Below are 27,185 nucleotides of genomic sequence, written 5' to 3'. Positions count from 1 at the left end.
CGGCGCTATTATGCATTTACAATTTACTTTTTCACTATCTTTGGCGGCCAACTGTAGGAAATGAGACTAAAACACATTATTAGTTTTACAGCTTTTTTTTCAATAGCACAATTGTCGCCAGGTCTGAAGTAAACATCCTGTCTCTTGTTACTTTAACATAGCGACATAGAAATTTCCAGGCAGCGTCATTTCTCCAGAGAAACCTGAACGCAGCACTGATGAATTGAGGGTTGAGAAGGACGATGAAAACAAAATGGACATCTCTCGAAAATAGCCCCGTAAGACTTTTAATACCTATTTTTTCGCAAAGGCGTTGCAGTATATTGCATGTAGCGGTGATTTAAAGGCCAAAAAACCGTGCATTCGTCAAAAAGTCTGTCCGTTTCGAGCAACGACTGCTCGTTCGGTTGCTAAGTTGGCCTCAGTAGCTTAGAGACGTAAGCTAGCGTCATTAGCTGTGTGTAACATTTACAGTGTGGCATTGACCACGCAGACTGGCGAATTAGTAAATAATAGCCAGCGCAGTCTAATTTAGCTTAAGTAATGTGAAACGAAACGCATTTATTATAGCGAGTGTTGCCATTAGTTCACTCCCCTTTCACTCCCCCTTTCACTCTGGGCTCGTTTTTTCCGGTCAGCTGGGGTTGTTATTGTGTTACTGGTCTAAATCTAGAAACAAGGCCATTTTTGACTCTAAATGATAACCTGGCAGTCATGCAGCAGTGATAACGGTGTACACGGACCAAGCTAACATTGGGTTGTCAAGTATAGAAAATGTATGTTGTTGGTTGTGGCCATGGTTGTAGTTTCTTTTACGGCCCAGGGGGTGTCGCTGTTATGTGTTGATTTGCATTGTCATGGGCAGTCTACAGGCAAGGATTTGCCACTTCATTAGGTACATTAATGATAACCAAATACATTCTAATGTAACAGTCCTGCTCTAAACCGTGCTTCGTTAAGGTTATGGTATTCAGCATTTATTTAAAATAACCGAGGGATTGACCAATGCTTTCATTCGTGCTGCTATTGAACTGCATTGTGCTGTACTGACGCATTATTCTTTTATTTTAACAACCCCATTTTAGTCAGTGTTTTCTATTTTTAGACACTTTTCTTTTTAATTCAGTCCAGTTTAACAGTACCACTAATGGCATCATTCAAAACGAGCATACAGTTGAATTGACACCTTTCTGATACCATTTCCATGTAAACTAAACATTGGAGCGATCAAGAGATGTAAGAGAAGACACTCACAGATACTCAAGTTACTCATAGTACAATGCATTGGTTTTCACTAATGTCCCTAATAAATTGGCAAATGAGTGTGTACCCTAATTTCCAGATGACTTATAAATAGTATGACTGAAGATAGTTTTTCTTGCAGCTTAAAAATACCTGTTTATGAGATGCACGTCCATAGACACACATTTACTTTTCAGAGTACTAAGGTGTTGTTTTTCCTGATTCCATGACAGGTTGGAACTTCCCAAACAGCCTGAGGTCAGAAAACTGAGAGAGGCCAGAGTCAAGAGCCATGGAGGCTCGCTTTGGTAATATTGTGTTTAGCTCCAAGTTTGACTCGGGGAACCTGGCACGTGTGGAAAAGGTGGACAAAGGCAACTCCAGCCCTCCCTCTGATACAGCTTCTAGTGGAAGTTCCCCCTCAGGGTCAAACCTTACCCCTGACTATGAGTTCAATGTATGGACACAGCCAGACTGCGCGGGCACGGCGCATGAGAATGGAAACAGGTAAAAAAAATAAAAAAGTTAAATAAAAGACAGAGAGAAAGGAAATCTCCTTTTGTAGCAGGTACTTTTAAAAAATCATTATAGAATCAGGAAAAAAAATAATTTTCAAGATGTGCTGGCTAAGAAAGGGAGCACCATGACTTACAGAAATATGGGAAATACATGTGTCATGAAAAATGCTTTTTTTTTTTTTTTTTAGAATATGTGATTGTTTGCTGCATCCTCACTGTCTCCCCTGTCATGTTTTTGGTTTTAGATCATGGTTTTACTTCAGTGTGCGGGGAGCAGCACCTGGAAAATTGCTGAAAATCAATGTGATGAACATGAACAACCAGAGGAAGCTTTACAGCCAGGGCATGGCTCCGCTTGTACGCACTTTACCTGGCAAAAACCGATGGGAGAGGATTCGGGACAGACCCACATCTGAGGTAGATACAGATGCACATGCACTTAGTCTGTCAAGGAGAGGATACAGACGTCAGGGGGCGATGAGGCAGAGTACTTTCAGTCAGGCTATTATTATCTCTCTAATAATGTGTTTCCTCTTCCGGTCATCTGCTGCTTTCCAGATTGTGGATAACCAGTTCATCCTTTCATTCACTCACCGGATGTTGGAAGTGCGGGGAGCAACCACCTACTTCTCCTTTTGCTACCCATTCTCTTACAGTGAGTGCCAGGACATGCTGCAGCAGTTAGATGAGAACCATCCCAATGCTGCTCAACTTAATCCGAGCAGGTAAAATGTTTAAAGATACATAAATGCCTCACCCAAACAAACCCACAGTTTGAATTTTTTGTTAGTCAGAACACTGTATTTGGCAGCATTATTCTTTTCTACCAATCTCTTTTACTTACTTCTCCTACTAGTGCACCAGGCACTGTGTATTACCATAGGGAGTTGCTGTGCCACTCACTAGATGGAAATAGGGTGGACCTGCTCACTGTGACCAACTGCAACGGGATGCAGGATGAAAGAGAAGCCCGTCTGCCTAAGCTTTTTCCTGACACAACCACTCCAAGACCACATCGCTTCCCCTGCAAAAGGGTAATCCCTCAGTCATATATAAACAGACAGTCATTCCCCTGTAATGACAGTGTATAAGGCTCCATCTGTGGCGGAGTCGCTTAATAATGGGCAAAAGTGTGATGCTAACCCTTGCCACTTGTGACTCTGCTTGTTTTCACAGGTGTTTTTCCTAAGCAGTAGAGTGCATCCTGGAGAAACCCCCTCATCTTTTGTGTTTAACGGTTTCCTCAACTTCATTCTAAGAAAAGATGACCCACGTGCACATGTGCTGCGAAACATGTTTGTGTTCAAGCTCATTCCCATGCTCAACCCAGATGGGGTTGTCCGCGGACACTACAGGTAAAAAAAATCTCCCGATCCTCAAAATAAGCATGGCTGTGAGCATGGCTGGCTGCTTTATGCCTGAGTCACAGGAGACACATATGCAGTATGTAGTGATAAGGCAGGATATGACATGCTACATTGTAAATATTGTAGAATTGAACTCAGGACTTCATTGGGAAATTTAGGTGGAATTATGTTCCATCTAGTATTGTTACATTTTAGCTTTCTGAAGTCTTTCATATTATACATTTAAAAGCATATAAGAAACCCATGCAGCTGTATAGATAGCCAATAATAATTTCAATAAACTAAGGATAACTTTTCAGGCAATATCAAGCTGAGGTGAGATCAAGTTGTACAAGCCTATTGTAGAAACCTTAGGAAAATAAGTTACTACAGAAAGCTGACTGCAGTTTCATGACTTAAGTTCAACATAATGGCCACAAGGAGATTGTAAGAGTCAGGTCAGATGACACGTTTTGGCCCTTTTAGCCTAGGCAGATTAAGCATGTGTTGCTGTGTGTAGGATAATGATGTATAAGGGGTATAAATGAACAATAATGATACTTACTTACTTTCATTGTACTAAGTGCACCATCTGTGCATCTGTTGCAGTTGTAGTCGACATGATAAAAGGTAAAGGTTTTTAATGTTGTCATCTTTCTCTTTTTTTTTTTTGAAGAACCGATTCCAGGGGTGTGAACCTGAACCGACAATACTTGAACCCCAGCCCTGAACTGCACCCTTCCATTTATGCAGCCAAAGCGCTGTTGCTCTACCATCACACACACAACCGATTGTACAATACACAGTCCAGCACTCACCACACCGGCCCTCCACACTCACATACTACACCTTTCAACATTAAAGCCCCAAATCAGCATCAAACTCCTCCCCTCTCTGCCCTTGAAGTCAGCTTGAACCAACGAAATGCAGAGAAAGATGCAGATCCTGCGCAACCGGATGTTCCCATGGCGATGGAGGAAAACTCCTGGGCCACCACAGAGATTGGGAAAGGAGACCAGAATATTTCATCGAGCTCACCAGAGTCGGTAGCTCCTGTAGCTCCTGTTGCTCCTGTTGCTCCTGTTACAGAAGAGGTAGCTGTACCAGAGGTGGAGGAACAAGAATTAGTGCCACCCCATGAGGGGGGCGTTGCATATTATGTGGACTTACATGGACATGCCTCAAAACGTGGATGCTTCATGTATGGAAATAGCCTTACTGATGAGAGCCAGCAGGTGAAATATTAGCTATTAATATTGCATTTTAATTGTCTCCTTTCTGTGCTGGTTTTGGAAAATATGATACAAATAAGTTTGTTCAATTCATTGGTTTTTGCATCAGTACAGCACAATTTTTTTTTTTTGGGCTGTGTCATTAAAACGGTCTTTGTCTCTTTAAAGGTGGAGAACATGCTGTATCCAAGGCTGATAGCCGTGAACTCTGCCCACTTTGATTTCTTGGGCTGTAACTTCTCGGAAAAAAACATGTATGCGCGAGACAAGAGAGATGGCCAGTCCAAAGAGGGCAGCGGTCGGGTCGCCGTTCACAAGGCAATAGGGCTGCTTCACAGGTCAGACATCATCAAATCAGTTTTTGTCAGGATCAAAAGTGGGATTCAAAGTGATTTTACTCAGTTGTATAATGGCCCTGAAGTCCAACTTCATGTGGATCCATTACAAATGAATTTGCAAAAACAAGAATTTTGTGTTTTAACTATTATTTCTCTCTCTTTTTATTACCTGGAATGTCAATAAATGTGTTTTTTTGTCATGTTTCTATTGGGTACTAACCAGTTACACATTGGAGTGCAACTATAACACAGGAAAATCCATGAACACTATTCCGCCTGCCTGCCATGACAACGGACGGGCAACCCCCCCTCCACCTCCATCATTCCCTCCAAAATACACTCCAGAAATATTTGAGCAGGTATGAAGATGCAATTCAAAACTATAATTTGTTGCACAAGCTTTTTATATTTCATATTTCTTTGACACTTGACAACTGCAAGACCTTCGAAGGTCTCAGTTTAGTTTAAGTAAAGTGATGTTTTGCACCAGGTGGGACGTGCTGTGGCTATCGCCGCCCTGGATATGGCGGAGTGTAACCCCTGGCCACGACTGGTGCTGTCTGAGCACACCTGCCTGGCAAATCTCCGAGCCTGGATCCTCAAGCATGTGCGCAACACCAAAGGTCTGAACACACACATCAATGCTCACCCAACCCCAAGAATACACCACAATGGCAGCAAGGTGTCACCACCAAAGAGCTTCAACAAGTGAGTTCAAACACACCTATTTATTAAACCCAAGAGAGCTCACTTATCGTCAATAACTTTAAAACGGATAACTGTTGGTACATGGGATTCTGTCTTTGTCTTTGATTTGTGGAACAGCTGTCTGTCAGGATCAGCATCAGAGAACACCCTCAGCCGCGTTCGCTGCAACAGCCACAGCTACAGCAGCAGCCAGACACCCTCTCCAAAGATGCATAGCTCCCCGAGCTTTACCTTCGGCTGCCCACCACCGCGGACTCACATACAGCACAACAGCACGCACAACAGCACGCACAACGGCACGCACAGCAGCGGGCGTGGAGGCAACAAGACACTGGGACCAGTCAGGGGTAAGTTGATCTCTAAACCATCTGCCTGTTTTGCTGGCTGGCCTGTTCTATCGCCTCTGCCTGGGTGGCCCTCTGATCTTTCTCTTTCAGCATAACATATTATGTCTTGTGTTCTCTCTCTTTCTGCTGTTGGAGCTAAGAAAGGCTCATGGCTGGTGGATGTGGCATTGTCTGTGTGACAGTAAGCTTCAGGTTTACTGCGATGGTTAGATTAAAGCAGGTCTCAGACTTGGTATTAGTTAGATTTTTGCAAGATCCCAGCATGACTCCTGCATGACCTCATCCCCACCTGCTGCTGCTGCTGGCTGTGCATGTCTTTTGTCACCTCACCATCATGGTTTCCTAAAGAAACTCATGACTTTTTAGTTTTCTTCTAGAGCACCTAGACCCAGTTATTGCTTGGGTTAAAAAAATCTTAAAACATTCAGATCCATTTTTTAACTTCTCCCACCAACTGTCTCATTTTTAACTCGTTGAAGAGGAGATCCATCACCACTCTATGTTTGTGTGAGCACACACTCCCTCACGTCTCTGAGCCGGTGTGCGTGTGTGTCTCCCTCTCTGTAGACACTAAGCCTCAGGAGAAGAGACGCCCCCCTCACCACCGCTCCATCCTACGGTCTCCCAGCAACAGCCACACATCCACCCGTCCCCCACAATCACCCCCCTCCTCCTCTTCCTCCTCGTCTTCCTCTGTGTGTGCAGCCGGCTCCTGTCCACTCCCAGCCTCCGTCAGTATGACAGGTCTGTACTCCCTCCAGCCCCCCAGCCTCTCCACCCTGCTTCCCTCCCTGCAGGCTCTGCCCCGCCCTGGTCTGCTCTCCAAACTGAGTCCCCTGCTCCTTCAGAGCCTGCCACCAGCCACCAACACCCCAACTGGGCCCACCCCGGACTGAATCTAACCTAAGCTGTGAGACCTTGGGTATGTGTGTGTGAGAGAGTAGATAGAGTAAGTCCTGAAATAATTCAAGCTATCCTCAAAAGTTATGTTGAGTTACGCTGTCTTGCAACTGCCTGGCAGTCCATGTAGGTCAAGATGTATGTGTGCGTGCGTGGGCGACTCAAACATCATTGGTGCTAGTCCTTACTTTCCCTCAAACATTTCTGTTCTACTTTGTGTTATCACGTGTACCTACAGTATTAGCACATTTAAGGCTGAGGAAGCCATTCCCAAGAAAGACTGAAGCCTTTTTCTTCTGTTGCATTCCTCTCACTCACACTGGCCCCTGTCCCTCTTTCCTATGCATAAGCGTGGATGATCCCTGTTGCTGGTTGGCTTGAAAAGTTTTACTTTATTGTTATTATTTTCACTTTATTTCCCCAATTACAGAAACATGGTTGTGTACAACTTTTTTTTTCATCACACACAGAATGGTTTGGTATTCATTGAATTTGGCAAACGTGTATTGGATTAAATGGCTTTCTTTACCTCTAAAGGTATAGGTTGATTTCTTTCAAGTGGGGTTGTATATACATATCTGTAGTCAGCCTCCTACAGTACTATCAAAAAGCCAATAAATGAACAGGATCAGCAACAAAATGAAACAAGGTCCACTATCTAGTATGTTTTCATCCAAGCCACCAGACTCCATTAAAAAAATGTGTAAATTTAGAACGCAGGAGTTGCTGTTCTAATGCTGTGTAGCTTTGGTGTTTTAATACATTAACTGTGATCCAAACTGATGTGTGTAAATCACACAATAGCACAAACTCACATATCACGGCAGCGGTAGGCTCTCCTGTTGTTCGAGAAAAAATGATGCCACGGTGGCTTTAAAGTGAGCGCTGTAAAATTTCTTTAGATTGACCCTGATTTAGCTGGATAAAATACATTTTGCTTGTAACCTCGCCTCAACCCTACTTCAAAGTAACCAAAATATGCCCTAAGTTCATTAGTACAATAGAGAATGCAAATGTTTCTCAAATTGTAACTATGACTGAAACATGTTGGTTTTACCACCAACTTTGAAGTACTGGTTATCACACTGTCCTCTCGTGTAGTTCTTGTGAAAATTCTTCACTTAAGAAGAGTGGTTAGTGTGTCAATATGTCTAGTGAAGAGGGATTGCTAATTTATCTAACCTGTACTGTTCCCTAGTACTTGCAGAATATATACTAAGTGTTAACAGTACGTATGAATGTTGGATATATTATAATATGGATTACATCCAGAGCAAGCTTCTTTTTCACTCTGTATTCAAGTAATAAGCTAAGACACCTCACCATATTACTGTGCTGACCTTTTGAAAGTAGCCAGAATTATACATTTTTAAATTTTCTTTTTGTTCTTATAGTTTTATTATTGGTGTAGAAATTAGATTCCTTTGCAGTATTGCACTTTTCATTTTGAATTATTTATTGGTTTTATTTTTATATATGAGAAAGAGGGTTTTGCAGAATTAGTCCGTTTCTGTAAAATCACTCAAAGCACCATCTTTTGTTCCTTTATATTGTGTGTCTATTTCACGCTGCTATTTCAATGTAAAACATTGCAAGTTGCAGACTGATCGCACCGTTCCATCATAGTTCTTCGAAGACGATTCAGAGTTAGACTGACTAGACCACATTTAAAGTTGTTTTCATCTTTGTATGTGCATCAGTGATTCATCCTGTAATAGCTATGAAAACTGTACCATTCCAGTGTCAGACCAGCTTTGGTCGGGACGTTATTATGTTCACAGAGTAGCCTACTGCCAGACACCTCGTGTGGATCATTGAATCCTCATGAGCGGTGGAATCTTAGAGTTGCATCAAGGGTTTCTTTATGGAGCTGTTGGCCAACGAGCAATATGATAAAAATACAGTTTGTACGGCTCAATGTTCCAACCGTTTGACTTAGTCAAACTAATGTCTAATTGTTTATACATTTCTAATAAGATTCCATATTGGTTTTGGTGAAAATAAAGTGTAGTTTTTTATCTTATTTTATTACATGTTTCATGAACCTGGTGAAGAACACGTTGATCATTATTTATTAAGGCGGACAGATGTTTATTCTTGTGCAATTGGCAGATATGTAGTAGACTGGTGAAAGCTAGTACAGTAGGTTTCGTGATTAGCCGACATGAGAAATAACCATGTTGTCTTGGTTTATATATAAACCTCAGTGATAGGTTGTGGAATTATTGTACTATTGTCTGTAATTCAGTTTTGTGTGCTTTCATCCAAGTACTTGATGACGGCCTGCGTTGTAGGACCGGCCCTGTTAGATGCAGAGGTAGATTATCTTTGACCTGGTAACGGTTCATGAAAAGCAAATAAATTAGCTCATTAATTGGATCCAAATAGCTCTGAGAAAATCTGACCTTGCCTCGCTGTAGCTACCGTCTGAACCAGTGCTGTGACACATTGTAGTTATAGTGTGCCTTGCTTTGTCGTAATCAGTAGGTTTTCATGCCTCTGGTCATGTTGTGATCTCGTAGCGTGTCCATCTTGCCTTCTCATGTGCTGTTGATCTGGAGAAACTTGCACTGGAAATGGGAAACTTTATCAGAAACACTGTATGTTTAAACAAAACATAAAAACTTGAAAGGGCATGTTTCTTTCTTTTGTAAAAAAAAAAAAAAAAGTACAGATCTTGCTAATCTGTGCAGAACCATAGCTTGGAAGTACGCCCAAACTTCCCCGACCCCCAGTGTCAAGTCGAATCTGTGTGCACCACGGTAGCTCTGATTGGCTGTAGGGCTTTCCGTTTGTGTTCAGAGGTATTTATTCTCTTCTTTGTCACCTGAAACAAGCCCCATAATGAAATCCAAATGACGTCTTAACAGACTCATATTCTGCTAAGAACTGAGTCTGTCTTTGCTAGGCTAGCAGAAACATCCCTTCTCACGTAAATGGACAAGTTGAGAAAAGTGGGAAATCGCAGCATATGAAGTTACTGTGAGTGAAATCTTCATGCTCTTTAAAATCACCATGATGATTTGCATGTAGCTTCTGCCTACTGAGCTCAGCACAGTGGGCGTACGTGGATGTATTATGAGCTCTCATTTTATATCAACGTTCTGCAAAATGGAGAGTATGCTGTACTCTAGTATTCAGCTGTCTCACTGTGAACTTTGATGTCCTGTGTCCCAGTTGTTTCAGTCTTAGAGATTATTCATCTATCTATCATAATCTGCTTTAGGTGGAAACACTGTATGCATAGTCACATTCTCACTAGGTGTTTCGGCTTTATACCCCTTATGAGAATTGTGCAGTTTCCTTCAGTGTGGTGCTAACCTTCTATGCCAGACTACAGTCATGTGTTTGTCACTGTAATGTCTTTACAGTTATTATCACCTTTCTTGTATGTGCTTCTGTCTTTTACCTTTCTGTTAACCTCTGGAATAAAAACTATCCCTTTGTGAAGCAAGTACTGTGTGTGGGTCCTCTGCTCTCCTTGAACTACGCGTGAATCAATTTTTTTTATAGCTTCTAATCTAACAGATTGGTTAAGAGTTTGTTAAATTACTGGTTGACTCGTGCGGCTTGGGACGAGTTCTTCTCACCACTGACGTATAACCTTTCAGCCAACAGTACATGGGTTACATTTAAAGTTTTAGAATTTTTTCCATCCCTAATATTCCTTCTTCCACCCACCCTTCGTCCTTTCCTCTCTCTATTCCCTGTATTTGCATCTGGTCGACAGGCCTCAGCTGTCCAGACTTACAGGCTGGTGGCACCAGTTCTGCAGGCTGGTCCAGATTGCCTTTTCCCACGCGTCCTGGGCGTGGAGGGAGAGGGTGTCGGACTCTTTCAATCACTCATCGCCCCACAGAGGCCGTTAGAGAGGTTAGCTTGCTGGGTCATTAACAGAGCAATTTCTCCTCATTTCTTGAATTAACTATTTTCCTGGCTTTCAGCAGATGCAGTATACACTTGGTACACTTGCTTTATGATGTCTCGCTGTAATGTCTCCATCTGTCACAGACTACTAAAGACTCTGGACCTGAGCACATCCTTACCTCCATGAAATGTAGCAAGTAAGTCCAGTCTTACCTGTGTATCTGGAGTGTTCTCATGCTAAGGGTTGGCATCTCAAAAATGGAATTAATCAACAAAGTTACTGAACAAAAGGGGGGAAAAAGGAAAATTTAGATAAAACATGTGCACTGTGACAATTCAATGTTGTACTGGTAACGTTTGGACCTGGCATTCGTGTGGATGTTGGACATACCACCCGCCTTGACGGCAGCAGCCCCAGCAGGATGTAGCCTGACGCAGACACACACAAAAAAACACTTTAGGAACAATTAAAAAAACAAAACAAAAAAACATGAAGAACAGCACGTGTTGAACTGTCCTCCAAATTCACTAGATGCCCAACTGATCAAGTACCTGTGGGATGCACTGGAACAAGCCTGATCCACAGAGACCCCTCCCCTCAACACAGCCAATCCTCTGTGTGTCTGTTTATTATTATTATTTATTTTTTTCTTTTACTGTGATGAAAATATTAACCTCTCTGACGCTTTCCCAGGTGTGAGCTGCAGCCTCATATGAGCCGCATCCCCATCCGGAGGGCGGAGTCAACAGACACTCCTCCCACACACAACAGTAAAACATCTCCCACCAGCACTAACCCAGCTCCACCTGCAGATAAAGAGGTGTCAGCCACCATGAAGGTCTGGAAGCTGCTCAGACCCAGTCTCCACAAACGGCAGTCACTGTCAGGCATGTACACCCACATGTTGTTATGGCCTTTTTGGCCTGACCGGTCACTAATAAAAGGTTAGCTGGTACATAGTATAAAGGGAGATTTGTGCAACATGCAACTTATGACCACACATGACTACAGCTTTGATGCCCCATAATGTATGAACCATTATGGCAAAAAGTACTGTAGCTGAATATGTTGGTTGAAATATCTAAAAACTCTTGGGTGGATTGCCCAAGTTGTACAAGTGATCCCCACTTAAGGTATGGACTTTTTAGTTTAAGCAAAATCTAAAAAAATCTAAGCTGAAACAAACTTGAGAACTTGATGTTCCACCTCTCATATTTGTAGCTTTTTCAGTTCTAACTGAGCGGTGGGAAAGTGGGGTTATATGTTTTTGGTGCTGACCTGAGACTCACCTGAGTCGTGTCTGTAACAACCACATTCTCACTTTTAATTGGGGCAACCTCTTTTGATTGTGTTCCCTTTCCTTTTGGGGACAGGCATTAGGGCTGTGTTGTAAACACATGGCAAACTATATCTCAGTCCAATTAACCCATCCTTTGTTCATCCATCTTCTCTGGCTAAAATGTCGATGTCCAGAGTGTCCCTTGTCCTTCAGGCGTAGAGTGTAGGTGGACAGTTAGAAGTAAGTCACTTGATAGCTGTTGACGTAGTTTGGTGTATGTCCCACCTGTACTTGCTTTGGAGGTCCCTGAACTTTATCATCTAATTAGCAAATGTTAACATCCTGACACTTAAACCTAAGGTTGTTGTTGTTTTTTTGTTTTTTTTCTTTATTCTCACCCCTGGCTGTGACATTTCATGAATACACTGTGCATATATTTAGGTCTTAACTACTAGTCCTCATGGCTACACAGTGCTCACTCAACTTTACTATTAATTCCCAGAAATGAGCCCTACCATTATTAAAGTCTGCGTGACGTTTCTTTTCCCAGAATGTGAACCTCACATATTCATAACATCACTGTTTTACTTCACTCTACAGGTGTATCAGAGAAAGACGGTGCCATACAGCTGGCCTCTAAAGCTCTAATGATCAAGAGCATGGACAAGAGTTTCCACCACACAGGAAATGCTATCTTAGAATCTGCAGCAGAAACAGAGGGAACACAACAGGTGAAAACAGATATGAGATCCCATTAATGCATATTCAGATGGAAATGAATTCTCGACATGAAAGATTGGCATGACTGAAGCTTGACCAGGCTTTAATGTTCTTCTTGAAGGTGGAGGAGACTCCAGTGGTACCTGCACCTGAGGCTGTAAATATGTGTGATACAGTGACCCTGTGTGGAGAAGCCTAGGAACTGCAAAGAAGGCTACTATTTTAACTTTGTGTGAAGTGAATTCAAAATTATCCTAAAATAAAGTAGTAGACTTTGTAGTTACAGAAGGATTATATGGGGCTTGATAATGTGCAATAGAACAATTTTATTGTTCGTGGACAGGTATGTTGTTTCAGCCACGCTGTTCAACATTCAGAATGAAGAGCTTGTCTTTACAAACACTGAGTAACTTATTTTTTCCAGAAACAGCTCAGGGTTAAGTGCCTTGCTCCATGATGCTACAACAGTGGAGTGGAGGAGTAGCACAAAATAAACCCCCTTGAAATTTTCCAGTTGAGCAAGAACCTATACTTGAAATATCCTTTAACATTTCAGCTACATTTCTCTTTGTGAATTGTTTTTACTCCCTTCTTTCTGCTGTCCCCTCCTAACACATATATGTTCCACACTCTGACCAATCCTTTTATGTACTGTAAATATTTTCAGTCAGCCACTTGTAATATTACAGCAAAGGGCTGTTTTTTTTTTATTGTTGTTGATGAGCACATCACCTTTATAACCTCAAAAAAAAAATGTTTGAGTTACGTGTGCTATTATTCCAGATTCTGTGTGCTTTGCATATAATGCTTTATAAAAATGTTTTCATCCCAGAGGACTTTCTCTTTGTTTTTGTGACACTGATCATTACCAGAGAAGAAATACAGCTCAGATTAAACAGAAAAGTGATGCTTTATGCTGTATGAAAATTATGTTGCTAAATAATCCCAGTTGTAGGCTGTTGCAGAGCTCTCATACTACTTAGTGATCACCTTTGTGGTTTTAGGATTGTGTGCAGAAGGTCCAACTCAGAGTAGGTATTAAACATAGGTTCATAAAAATGACAAAAAAAAAAGGTTACACACCTGTCTGCCTACAACCTTTAAAAAGAATGAACAGCAACATCAGGTTATAAAGATGCTCCTCTGTAGTTGGCCATGAGGGGCTTCTGGAAGTAGACGCTGAAATTAAAGAAGGAATTTACACCCACTAAGGCACTGAAGACCTGTAAAACTTACTTTGACTTAAGACATTTATTTAACCACAGAACATGCACATTTTACTGCCCAATAAAGAAAGGGTGACACAGCAGCATAAGATACAACGCTTTTACAGTGTCCAGTTCCATAAGCTAGGGTTTTATGTTTGGGTGTTTTCGAATGCATTTGAACAGTTGAAGAAATTCACTGAAACATCAGTGTCCATGGAAGTCAAACATTTTTATTAGAAAAAACATTGTGCAAACAGAAATTCATCTTCTGGAAAGGGGACTTGATGGGGGGAATGTTGTTTCCAGTTGATGGCTTACACTCCCATCTCACCTGTGTGGAGACGAAAAAAGTTCTTAAAGTGGGTTCACAGGTTAGACGGGTCTATGCTGTTTGCATAGATGAAAAATATGTAAGTGGGATGTCACTACACATTTAAATACAGTTTTTCCACACATTTTCTTCTCATGCTCAGTGATGATGTATCAACTCAAAGTCCTTTAACTCTTCACTCCATCAAAATAATTCACCTGCTGCTTCCTCCCATTAATATGCTTCAGTAATGTAGCACTGTAGCATTGAGTCAAACCTGATTTGCCAGAGGGTACAATGGAGCATGACTGACAAAGAAAACGATAAGATAGTGGCTGAAGTTAACTGAAAAATGCACTCACCCCGCCAGTCATACTCGCATACTAATCCTGCTTCTTGGGGTTATTGACAGCCACATAGTGGTACAATACAACCAGCAGGAACAACGACACGCCAAGCATGTTGGCAAATATGGCCAGCTGCACGTCTGTCACCATTCTGAAGAGGTAGAAGAAGTAGATATAACAGGACAAGTGGGGGAAATGAGAAGATTAGTCAATGGATGATGGGAGCACGGATTTGTTTGTTTTGGACTTAATCATTACGTTATGTTGCAAGACCTTTGTCCATTTTCTATCTATCTATCTATCTATCTATCTATCTATCTATCTATCTATCTATCTTACATGCTTTAGTCAGGTATGCCACGACAGTAAGCCTTAAACATGCATACAATCTCAAAAATACATTGTACACTAAATAAAATAACTATTTCAAGCTTTGTATCTATAGTGATACACGTGTCTGAATGCCATTTGATTTCAAAAGCTACATACGAGGTGTTAAAAAGCATTCCACAAATAATTTATGAAATAGTTTATGAAATTTTCTGTGCAGTTGAAGCTATGCTGACGCACCTAACCAATATGCAGACAAAACCGACCTTCTGACCACATTAACACGCCGGCAGATGTGCCATTTTAATATTTTAGTAGGAAATACTTATAGTAATAGTAACAATATACACCACCAGACGGTTATTTTTTTATTTCAATTTTTCATTTAAGACCACCAATCTGTGCAACGTTAGCCTAGCATAGCTAGCCAGTTAAACCCGACACTTTAAGAAACGCACATATGATTCCCCTAAAAACAATCACAACCCTTAAAATCACAACATTAACCACATTTCAATACGTTTCAACTACTGCTTATACTTACATGTTTCTTTAAATTGGGCTTTTAGTGTCGGTTCGAGTGGTACTCCAGCTCTCATCAACGAACAGGAAAAAGAACGCTGGTTCCGGTTGAAGCGGAAAGCCACGTCAAGTTACAGAGACCATTCTAGAGATAGAGACGATAGATCCCACCACGGTCATCAATTATCATTGCTATTAAATCATTATTACTCTTAATCACTATACGGGACTGTTAAGTATTTGACAGTAGCCGTTATAGCTATTTTCACAGATGACACCATACCCGATAAGGTGGCTTAAACAAACATAATTTAAAGATGTGTCTATGGGCTGTCCTCCAGGCCTGAGTGGCGGTAGTGAGCCCTGGTTGAAGTTATCTGAGGGAGTTTCACTCTGCGGGAGTAGGCGTGGCCTCAGTGGTTCGACATCACCTCACCCGGCGTGAACGCGGTGGCTAAGCTAGATGGTGCTTCGACTCGGCAGCTAACGTTGGGGATTTGCATTTTCAAAGGAAAGGGATATTCGTTTATCTCGTCGCTGAGCCAGGCCGCACCACCATGGCTCTTTACGAGTATGTCACTCAGGAGCAGCTTGCGGGTTTCGACAAGTATAAGGTAATGATTAAAAGAGCGTAATACCGTGCTAGCAGCTAGCCTCTGAACCCACAGTGTGTGTGTGTGTGTCAGCTAGCTGTCACGATCTGCAGGGTGCTTCCCTGGTAGTCAGAATGTGTGAAGGGAACCAGACTTAGCTACAGTCTTAACGGATGTTGACCATCTTTTTTCTTAAAATAAAATCAGTCACTCATTACCACTGTACGCTCTAAACATTAGTAACGTTACTACTTCTTATTTATTGTTTATGCTGTTGCGTTTAAACATTGAGTTGTAGGAACCAACAATTGTTTGGCCCGAGCGCGAGTCATGGTCATTGTCTGAAGAAAAACAACATTGGAGCTACTTCAGTAACTCGTCGGTAACAACAAGCCCTACGGACTTGTTATTTATAACACACGAAACGAATGGTTCTATTTAAACTATATAGATTCATACATATATATAATGTTGAATACTATTGTTTTGAAAGGTCTCGTCGGAAGTGTCATTATTTATTATGCGGTGCTTTACGATGGCGCACATGAGCTAGCTCATCACTCTTTATTTGCCAGCGTTTGCTTTGAAATAATGGTGCTTTGCCCATTATTTTCACACATTTCAGATCCCCCGTATCATGTTTTTAGTTTATACGAATAACCAGTTCGATATTTGTGTTCTTATTTCTTGATCTCGCAAATACAGAAAGAAAGGCAGCCGAGGAGCTGCTGTAATGAATAACTGAGGAGGGGACCACTCAGTTTGAACCAGTGCAGCGATGGGAAACGCCAACAAAAAAAAAAAAAAAATGGGAGTGTCATGTGTAATCACTGTCAAAGGCCTTCCAGCCACCATGAAGATGTGTTGTTAAAGGCTTTAAAACAGATTTACATAATCTGCATGTCATTGGAATCTGTCAGTGTTCAGCTAATTCCCTTGAAGATGAGCATCAGTGTGATAATCAGTTTCCACAAGAGGCCAGAATTTAACTTTTAGTAACGTCCTATAACTTTAATAATCTCAAGCGAAGACATTTCAGGCTACGTGTTTAAAAACTTCCACTTTCATTATTGCATGAAACGACTCCCCTGCTCTGTTTATCGTGAGAGACCTATTTCCCAACAATTGCCTATTAAGTGACACCCTCTGTGTCTAAGCCACTGTGCCTTTAGCATTGGTGTCTGAAGGACAAATGACAGTGAAGGAAAGGATTGTTGCTCCCTGTGACACAGTGGTTGGTTTCTCAGAATGTGGACTAAAGTGCACTTAACAGTAGAACGCAGCGTGAAGACTGCTCTACAGAGTGGCTTGTTGTCATTGTCACATTTTTTTGTCACACTTTGCTCTGCTGCCACCCCTATTTGGTGGTCAAGTGTGTGTTTGTCTCAGTTCCTGTTTGTGCAGGAAGATGATGTAAATTCTAGTGTATTTTTGCATAATGTAGTGATGATTAGTCACATTGCTTTGTTATTCTTCTTTATTTGGGGAACATCCTATGTTATTTATTTATTACAAAATACAATGACCATCATCCAAAGTGAGAATTCTAAATTAAGTATTTGAAAGAGTGCTATGTCGTATTAATGTGGCGCCTTGGTTAGCCTGCTACATTATATCCAGAGTAAACACTGCACTGGTTAAATTGAACTCTGAGAACAGTACAGTTAAAAATCAATAGCCGAGCCTTTCGTAGTCACTAGAAAATGAAAACCTTGACCCTTTTCCTGTTGAACTAAGAGAAAGAATAAAAGAAAATCTATAACTGCCACATCTTAGTGGCAGCATGTACTCTTCATAGGAAAATCTTCTAGAATAGTTTGAAGACCATAGTGATAGTAGTGATAGCATAGTACATTATGCTGGATCGGGCATACATGTCCATCATACCTGGGTGAAGTTACAGACTTGGACACTGGAATCAGGTTTGTTTTGATCTGTGTGATCTGTGTGTTGACAAGGAACTCCATATTATCCAGTCAATGTGCTGCATATTAGGCCATATGGGATTGGTTTACTTGCAGTGCGATGAAATGAATCAAATGTGTGTGTGGTGTAATTACATCCTCACAGGTGAAATTCTGTGTCTTTTTGCAGTACAGCGCAGTGGACTCGAATCCCCTGTCTGTGTATGTCATGCATCCTTTCTGGAACTCTGTGGTGAAGGTGAGAAAGACCTTTTCAGCTCTGTGTCTGTGCGCGCTACATCATTAATGAGGTTTCCAGCCGTCTGCTGTGATACAGTAACCAGACGTCCATACACACCACCACTACTTTCTCTATCTCTGTCAGACCACCTCAGTCTCTGACTGCACTAGTCTGTTATCAACTTTAGACAAATGTTATTGTTTTGAACGCATTCATATCCCTGGTAAAATGGACAGACAGTTCCTCTCTTATGCAATAGCCACTGATATATTTATCTACTTATCTGTATCAAGGCTTGTTTTTCAAGTTAGTGTCTTCCTGACATTACCCTGAATGTTTCTGTAAAGTAATTCTAGGTCTCTGATTGTCCGTATTTTTTACTCTTCATGTAGGTCTTAAATTGAACCTGTAAGGGTCTTAAAATGTCTAGAAAAGTCTTAAATTTGTCTTGTTCAAACCTGAATGAGGATAGTCTGTGTAATGGATGAGTGACATGTTAATGAATTATTATTCACTGTCTGTTTTCCCTCTGTCTACAGTTTCTACCAACATGGTTGGCTCCAAACCTCATTACATTTACAGGCTTTATGTTCCTCGTGTTGAACTTTGTTATGTTGGCCTTCTTTGACTTTGACTTCTCTGCCTCTGGTAGGTCTTTCTCATCATCCATCCTGTGTTTATCTTGTGCTAAAACATGTTATAGGCTGGTTGTGTTCACCATTGTGCTTTAGAAAAGGTTGAAGGAACCAGACACGTGTAACTTTATTTATGAAAGACAAAGTCCATCACTTGCTGAAATCTGATATGTTTCCATGGTTGCGCAGGCTAATCACTACCCATTATGTCCTTTGCGCACACACCAGCACACAGTCTCACTGTTAACATGTACACTAACCACATGATCTTTTGGAATATAAACAAATATTGACTGTCCACACCTGTGTTAAGATACTGTTCTCTATCATGTCTGTTGTCTCATCTAACCAGATAGTTAGTTACACACTGGTACATGAAGTACATTAAAGCAGCTGTAAGCTCTGCAGTCCCTATCAAGGCCAGTCAGACTAACCCCACAAGAGTCCTTGCAAGACTGAACACGCATGTTAATGGTTCACCTAAAATATTATTATTAGTTGATTCCTTTTCCATTTTATATTGGATTCATATGAATTAAATCAAGTAGGAAGCCTGTTTGCTTAATGTATGCCTTTCAGTTTTCCACCGTGTCCTTATGTTGTGCTATTTATTTTTGTCACAGCTGCAGGACATGATCACGTGCCTAGTTGGGTCTGGGTAGCTGCAGGGATCTTCAACTTCTTAGCCTATACACTCGGTGAGTTCTAACCTCAGTGACCCCTGTCTGTTGTTTGTTCTCTGACTTGTTGAAGGGCAGTGGGGGAAGCATGATTCCTTTCCTCTAAAAGTTCCCATTTGATCGTTGATACTTTTCTTGGATATTAACTGTACAGAAGGATGTATTCTTCAGTTTTTGAATGAGACAACCTGCTTTTAAATTCTTCCCGCTTAAGTTGGATTGTTTGTTGGCTTAAATCTGAGTTGAAGGTGTGTACTGCAGAGATCTGTCTCGGCTGTCATCATATGTTTGAAGCCGGTCTTTGTTGAATGTGTATGAAGGCGATTTTTAAGAACAAGTCTAATACTATTCAAGCAGGTTTCACTCACTTACATAAGGACTGAAAGATGATTGTTTGTTAATAATTTCTCAGGAATACTAAACCTAGATATCTGATAGAAAATAGTTTTAAGCTAGGCCTGGTAAGAGAGAGAGTATGTGTAAGCAAGTGTAAGTGTAGAATAAGTATAACGGAAGGGAACTAGTGCAGTAACATAAACTAAAAAGTAAATATGCACAGAAAGCTACATTTAAAAATGATACTGATGCCACAACAATAAATTCCAGTAGGCTAGAAGAGTAATTACAACAGTCTTATTTAGCTACTCCATTAAATCCCTGTTGGCTGATAGAAAGAACAGAAAAAAGTCGTCTTTTCGTCCATAGTATGACCCACCATGCAGAAACATCACTCTTTATCCGCTTGGGCCAAGGCAGAATTGCAGCTTTTGTTGTCCTGTCAAAAAGCAAGCAAAAAAAAAAAAAATGTCCACTTTGATGGATGACCTGCTCTCATAGGTAGATGTTCATCTGTGATGATGCTTGGCTGCTGATGCCAGTGTACACAGCCTGCAAGGAGCCAGTCCATGGTTCCTGCTTCCTGCTGCTCTGGTCCAGCGTCCAGGACATCACAAAGCAGACCACGTATCTGGAGCTTGAGGCCATTTTTTGTGTGCGTCGGGAAGTTGTCATGCCATTCTTGTGTCATCTGATCAGCCTTCATGGAGGTTGCAGGTCAAACTGTTTAGGTTGATCTGAGCACCTTTTTAAAAATAAATGTTGGTATTTATTTGCTTCTGTATTTATCTATTAATATGGGCTGTTGATCACTGTGACATTCTGAAACGCCTTCAGTTGACTTTTGACACACTGTACGCAGTCAGTTTAATATTTACCATTTGATCGCCTGATATATCTGAGGGTGTGTGTAACCTATAAGTTCCATCTTTGATTGTGCCACACCCTCAACACTATCCACCTGAGTGTCTCAAGTAGGATTAGTCTTGTCAACAGAGTCATACTTGCACAATAGGGTGTAATGTTAAGGTGAAATGTTTGCACAAGCCCCTGAGCAAAGCTGCTCATCACTTGGTACACAGCCGTGTGTAGAATAACGTCACAATTACGAACTTCACCTTCCACACACAGGAACTACATTTTATGAGCCACTTAGTCACATCACCTCATATTTAGCCATGGGCTGTTAATCTTCACTACAGTCCGAAAATGCAGATTTAATATACTGTCAGTTTCACTGTGTGCTCTTGTGTGGACATGTACCTTGTGAGTCATTAAAATGGAACAATGTGCTCATGCTTCTTGTCGGGATGTGCTTCCAGAATACTTCCATGTGAGGATAAAAAGCGCATAGTTCAGATCAGTGGTGGGAAGAAGGAAAGTTACTGACTTTGAATAGTTATGTGAGTGTGGGCACCAACTTCAGCTCAGTGGAGTTGTGAGACATGTTAAAAAGTATTTTTAAACATGCACTGTGTCTAATGATCCGTGTCTGTGTCTGTGTTTTGCCCAGACGGTGTTGACGGTAAACAGGCACGGCGCACCAACTCCTCCACACCACTAGGGGAGCTTTTTGACCACGGCCTGGACAGCTGGGCCTGCATCTTCTTTGTGGCCTCCGTATATTCTATATTTGGCCGTGGGGAGAGCGGCGTGAGTGTGGGCACACTCTATTACATATTGTGGGTGGTGCTGTTCTCCTTCATCCTGTCTCATTGGGAGAAATATAACACTGGCATCTTGTTTCTGCCCTGGGGATACGACATCAGCCAAGTGGTAAGAGCACGCACAACTCACCTCTTGCCACTTTTTTTCAGGCCAGTTGATCTTACAGAAGACATGGATACAAAGGAATATCGTTGTTCTCTGTAATGCTGTGTAGAGGTAGTTATTTCCAGTGGTGTAATGTATGTTTTAAACATTGGCTTATTATATAGCTTATTTTAACTGCTAATGGTAAGAGCTTATAAACACATTTAACACAAATCTTTGCTACAGCCACTTGCTGCCTATCAAAATGTGGAGAAATAAAAAGCTGTGCTGACCTGCTGTCTCTGGTTATAAGATAAGATATGGATGAATGGTTGCAATCTTAAGATACTAACCTTCTAACTACGTAATGTTTTATTCCCCATCTCCAGACAATCTCCCTTGTTTACTTGGTCACTGCTGTGGTGGGTGTGGAAACCTGGTACCAGCCAGTCCTGTGGCGCTTTCTCTATAGAGACCTTTTCACTTTTATGATCATAGGTGAGTTGTTTGGTCACTCTAAATACTTTAGTTCATTTGGAGAAGCAGCTACTAACATTATTATTTGCTAAATTCCAGCCTGCTCCTTCACTGTGACCTTGCCTATGAGCCTCTACAATGTCTTCAAGTAAGTGTAGCTTGCATCAGCATTTTATGTCATGTGTTAATTGTTTTTATCCCAGTCTTCTGAACTTGTCACCTTCTGGGTCTGGTTTTCAGGGCTCACCGGAGTAATACTCTCAAGCACAGTAGCTTGTACGAAGCATTCCTGCCTTTCCTTTCCCCCGCCCTCCTCTTTATCTTGTCCACCACGTGGGTTGTCTTCTCTCCCTCAAACATCCTTGAGCTCCAGCCCAGGATCTTCTACCTCATGGTGGGGACAGCCTTCGCCAATGTCACGGTGAGTCTCTCTTTCTCTTCTGCACTTTTCGACTCCCGTCTAACATTCAGTTTCTGCACTGTGTTGTAGAGTAGCATGTTTAATCTTTTTTTTTTTTTTGTTTGTTTTTGCACATTTTTGTCTTTCAGTGTAAGCTAATTGTGTGTCAGATGAGTAACACACGTTGCCAGGCACTGACCTGGTTATTGCTGCCCATGACGGCGGTGGTACTGTCGGTATTGACGGGGGTCGTCACCAATGAGACTCTGCTGCTTTATTTCTGGACAGCTGCCGTCATACTAGCACACATACATTACGGCGTATCAGTGGTAAGAACACACACAAACATTGTGGTTTTCCTTTCATACAAACTTTTGAATCTATTAGGTGACCTTATGCAGGCAGGAAAGTCAAAATGACAGTGCAGACGGATATCAGCTGTATCAGCATTCATGTCCTTGCAGTCACACGCAGCTCATGAAGGCAATGAAAGTGTGATGATATGATGTGTTATTTGGCAAAATCCACTGAATCTGAAATAAAAGGATGGCGTTATTACAGTTTTGTCATAAGTTGCACATTTTAAGGAAATGAAATGTGCAGTAAAGACCGCCAGAGGAGGATGCAGTTTCATTTATTTACCTTGACTGAGAAATACTGTCTACTAGGCCATCGTCACTCAGTGAGAGAACAAAGTAAATCTGAGTGCTTAACTGTGATTAGCCATGACATGTCAGGTCTAACATGAAAGAAGCATGTACAGGTTGAATAGCAATGGTCCAAGAATTGAACCCTGTGGGACTATGTATTCGGAGTCATAGATAGAATCATGGTGATACACTCAAGCAACAAGGAGTTTTGTTTATTTATCTTTAATATTGGAAGGAATGCCCTGTTGAGAGATGGTGTGTCTGCTACCAGGGAGATCTGGCAGCAAAAAGAAGCAAATCACACCACACTAAACAGACAAAAAGCATAGTGATCAAGGCAAAGTAAACATAAATTTTGGTCACACCCCAGTAAATGCTCTTTTGCAGAAATGAAAATGATATTTTGAGGTTTAATATATTTTTGCCTTTTCATTGTTAGGTACAACAACTCAGCAACCACTTCAATATCTTCGCCTTCTCCCTCAAGAAGCCCAACACCGACTGACATGAGGAGGAGCGAATCGGCTTGAAAGGGGCTGAGGTTTAGGCCTCTCCCCTGTGCGACTTAACGACACTTCACTTTCATCACCACGGAAACCGCATCCCCTCTTCTCCATCCATGAGGACTCTGCAAGTGGAATGGACTATGGCCCTCATTTCCATCTTCTCCCAACAAACATGCAACATTCACACTCTGTCACACACACACACACACATACACACACATTTCCCAACCTGCCACCATACTGGTCTCAATGATGGGGTTGGTGCAGGGGCTCTGGCTTCCGTCATTGGTGATTGGCTAGTTTGTTTGAGCCAATGAGGTGCAATTGTTTCCTACGGAAATGTGCTTCAGTCATGAGAACGGGAGCCCAGACAAGCTATTTAAAAACAAACGTTTGTACTTATATATTTGTGAGGACTTCATTTACTAAATGGTTCCCTTATTCCTTAGCCTAACATTTAAGTAATCCCTAAAACCAAATTTTAATCCCCAAACTGCCTGTATGGTCATAAGCCAAAATGATGACAGGCCAGAATGTCCCTAAAGTCAAAAATTCACTTTGGTCCTCACAAAGATAGACGTACACACTTACGGTTGCACACACACACAGACACACACACACCCCCGAACAGAGTTTTGCTTTAATGCAGATAATTTCTAATTGGTGTCAGGTGTATTAACACAGACACAAACTCACACAGATATACTCACATAGTATTATGAATGTATAATATGCCTTGGGGAATCACCATTTCAGTTTTTCTATATTAACAAGACCGCGTCAAGTGGTATCATGGCAAACTTGACCAAACCTCGAGAACTCTGGCCACATGTGGCTCACACATCTGTGTCCAGCATTTTGATTTTGTAGTCGGCAACGTGATAAATGTTAATAGCTATGTGTGTTTGTGTTTGTGTGTGCCTATACATACATATATATATGTATAAACACACGCACTAATACACTATATATGTTAAGGGGTTTGGGACTTTTTATTCTAAACTGAAATGAAACTTTAAGAAAGAATTTTCTCCTGTAAAACATTGTATAAATCTCCCTCTAATGATCTGTTGGGACGTTGCCATGAACAGAGCTGAACGTTGACTAACCAGGGCAAGAATTGACCAGGGTGACCTGGGCTAACCTTCCACTTTAACCTCTGTGTGAGCACTTGCCTCTCGGTTCTTTTTTCCCTCTGAGGTGTCGTGTCTTCATGCTGATTCGTTCTTTTTTTCTTTTCTTTTTTTTTTACTGTAGATTTCTTTTTATACAGACGTATTTGTTTTGGGTTTGTTTGGTTTGGTTTGTCTGTCTGCTGCCATGGCAATGATGTATGGTAAAGTTGCGCAGGGCTTGAATGAAGAGTGACTCCAAAAGCCGTTAGCGGAGCGGACTCACTCTGAGGGAACAAGCCGTCGCACGGGACACCACAAACGCTACAACACTGCCTGGCATCACACTCTCCTGCTCCAACAGATATAATCACACTCTTTATACTGTCTTGTTGTATGACTTGTCTTGTTGATTTTTATTTTATTTTTTCCAGTCGGTTAAACACTCTTCCTGTGTGTGATTCAAACTTCTCCTCAGTGAAGAACATTCAGTAACGGCTGCTGTACTTGACTTTTCATCAACCTGGTATTCAAAGCAAGGCCAAACAAGGTGACTTGGGCCTTATTTACCAGCGGTGTACTGTGTAACCTCTTATTTCACAAGTCAGTAACTAAACAACATGGACTGTTTGGAGGAGGGGACTTATTTGGAGCCTAACTTGATCCTTGTTGTTAGAATTCAAACAGTTATGTGGGGGCTCGTATTCCAGAGATTGTCACAACTATGGGATGTCTTGTTTGACACCTCTATTTGACTTTTTTTTTTTTTTTTTTTTTCTCCACACTGAAACCAACCCTGGGAAAAATCGTCTAGATTGTGATGGGACAGGGTTCTGGTATGTATTAAATGCCTCAGTTATGTCTGATAGGTTGACCCGGTCTGCTGTACACAAACAGGTCTCTGTGAAAATGAAGGAACAATGCTAAAACACACTGTGCCTGTCTTTGGAATGGCAAATTAATCTGGGAGTTATGATGTCTGCCTGTTATCCAGGTAAACACAAGTGTCTAGTCAGTGATAATCATCTCAAATACACTAGATCATTGTTAATAAAGGGTACACAGGGAACAATCAGTCGACTGGGCACGAACAACCTACTTGCATTTTGACTTTGCTTAAGTTTTTGTTTGTTTGTTACCTGAAGTTTTGTACATAGCAGATTTTATGCAGCACTGAACATTTAGATTATAACTGTAATGTCCCTGTATTTCTGGGAGGAACAAAACGATCTGTAACTGCCACGATTCCCAGCTGAAGGGCCCGGTGTGGTTTGCAGTACCTCCAGCCTGGACGTAGGGAAGTCTTGAATGCAGTCATTAGCACATTATAGTAGTTGATTTCATGAGGCTTTTTTTTTTTCCCTTTAATAATGATGCCCCACGATTTGTGACTTTTCGAGACGGTAGATTGTATTGACATGGCAACAACTGTGACTGAGATTTCGCCACCGTAACGGTGAACTGTGGTGTGTTTATGCACTGTCAAGGTTATGTACAGCTCCACGTGTACATGTCTGCTTATATATGTATGAATATTTGTGTAAATATGTTATTTCCTCATTTTTATGTTGTTTTTTAAAACTACAAATGTGGTCATTGTCTGGTTGGTAAATCCTGACTGGGATGCGATTCCAAACAGCAGTGAAAACTACAAAGCTGTCTATATTAGCAGTCCGTTAATGTAGTTGTTTTCTTTTTTGTTGTTGTTGTTTTTGTTTTTTTGGTGGGTATTTTAAATTTTATTTCTGCTTTACTGGCTCATTCGTCTATGCTTTGTCATGTTTTGTGGGTTTTTTTTTTCCTTTGGGAAATGACAAACACTACAAACTAAACGCAACAACGGAGTTCATGTCAAAGAGCGCTGGCAGAGAAACATTGTGCCATTCACAAACCGTGATTCAGCTTGAAGATGGATTTCTTTATATTTTAATGCTCATTTTCTGGACATTCTTCGTCCCGTGTTCGTCAGCTTCACTCATCACTTTCAGAGGATAACAGTCTTAAAAGCCCCCCCACCCCCATCTGGATCAATGGACTAAGCTGTTGTATGTAATACTGCCCTGGCAAACGCTCCAGGGCTTCGACGTGGCTACTTGTGATGTTGTACTTAACCATTGAAAGAAAGGACTTCCCAGAAATAAATAAAAGTCCGTTTTCTTTAACAGTTTTGCAGTGTGTTGCCAGAAGCGTGAACTTCATTGAAGAGTGTGTATTAAAGCCTGCCGTTTGTCTCCTTGGGGCCACCAGAGGGCAGCATCGGACCTTCTGATACACTTCAACTGGTAAACAATTACAGCACAATTACACTTACATTTTTTTTTTCTTCCCTGTCAATATCACCTGTGCTCTGGTTTCTTACAGTTCTGCACAGGGTTGTAAAACCCTGTAGTCCTTACTCCTTGTCTCTTATGTCTTGGAGAAAATAACTACTCAGGATCAATGAGTAGTAGTACAATAAAGTAGTCAGTAGTTCTTCTATTTCATACCAGAGTAACCTTGGCAAACCAACTAACCTCCTTGTAGCTGGCTACCTTGCTCCTGGTAAAAATGTCCCTGATAGCCTCTAGAAGGGGTTTTGCAAGTTGGATCACAAGCTGGTTCACATAAAACACATTTTAATATGTACGATATACAGTATTATATCAGGAACTGACCTCTATGCGGGTGATGTAGTGAGCTATACT

The 27,185-nt window shown here is 41.3% G+C and overlaps 2 protein-coding genes and 1 long non-coding RNA gene across 6 annotated transcripts; 2 read left to right on the top strand and 1 right to left on the bottom strand.

Annotated features, from left to right (window-relative positions):
- The first annotated feature begins 161 nt into the window (after positions 1-161).
- Positions 162-13,571, top strand: agbl5 (AGBL carboxypeptidase 5). 3 transcript variants are annotated; one of them, XM_047573984.1, is made up of 17 exons: positions 162-278; positions 1,476-1,749; positions 2,006-2,177; positions 2,319-2,485; positions 2,617-2,794; positions 2,937-3,115; positions 3,783-4,341; positions 4,507-4,676; positions 4,900-5,035; positions 5,167-5,384; positions 5,502-5,731; positions 6,299-6,475; positions 10,362-10,504; positions 10,643-10,695; positions 11,193-11,386; positions 12,379-12,509; positions 12,620-13,571. In XM_047573984.1, exons 2-17 carry the CDS (start codon positions 1,535-1,537, stop codon positions 12,695-12,697), a joined length of 3,000 nt encoding a protein of 999 aa, XP_047429940.1. In that variant the 5' UTR covers positions 162-278; positions 1,476-1,534; the 3' UTR covers positions 12,698-13,571. The 3 variants fall into 3 exon arrangements, with proteins under 3 accessions (XP_047429940.1, XP_047429941.1, XP_047429942.1); XM_047573985.1 differs by lacking the exon at positions 6,299-6,475; XM_047573986.1 differs by lacking the exons at positions 10,643-10,695; positions 11,193-11,386; positions 12,379-12,509; positions 12,620-13,571 and having other exon boundaries at positions 6,299-6,653; positions 10,362-10,406.
- Positions 13,572-14,024: 453 nt separating this feature from the next.
- LOC124999188 lies at positions 14,025-15,516 on the bottom strand. 2 transcript variants are annotated; one of them, XR_007111168.1, is made up of 4 exons: positions 15,499-15,516; positions 15,238-15,360; positions 14,379-14,514; positions 14,025-14,037 (listed from the first exon to the last, which is right to left on the bottom strand). It is a non-coding gene; the product is annotated as an uncharacterized LOC124999188 (long non-coding RNA). The 2 variants fall into 2 exon arrangements; XR_007111167.1 differs by lacking the exon at positions 15,499-15,516 and having other exon boundaries at positions 15,238-15,378.
- Positions 15,517-15,650: 134 nt separating this feature from the next.
- Positions 15,651-26,663, top strand: selenoi (selenoprotein I). The gene is made up of 10 exons (XM_047574193.1): positions 15,651-15,829; positions 17,903-17,971; positions 18,493-18,601; positions 19,212-19,286; positions 21,118-21,380; positions 21,746-21,854; positions 21,933-21,981; positions 22,074-22,254; positions 22,383-22,562; positions 23,323-26,663. The coding sequence occupies exons 1-10, from the start codon at positions 15,773-15,775 to the stop codon at positions 23,428-23,430; spliced, it is 1,200 nt and encodes a 399-aa protein (XP_047430149.1). The 5' UTR covers positions 15,651-15,772; the 3' UTR covers positions 23,431-26,663.
- Positions 26,664-27,185: the final 522 nt, after the last annotated feature.

This window comes from Mugil cephalus, chromosome 21 (assembly GCF_022458985.1).
Source record: "Mugil cephalus isolate CIBA_MC_2020 chromosome 21, CIBA_Mcephalus_1.1, whole genome shotgun sequence".
NCBI classification, from domain to species: domain Eukaryota; kingdom Metazoa; phylum Chordata; class Actinopteri; order Mugiliformes; family Mugilidae; genus Mugil; species Mugil cephalus.
The sequence above is the reverse complement of the archived record's forward strand: the minus strand, read 5'-3'. Positions and strand labels throughout refer to the sequence as shown.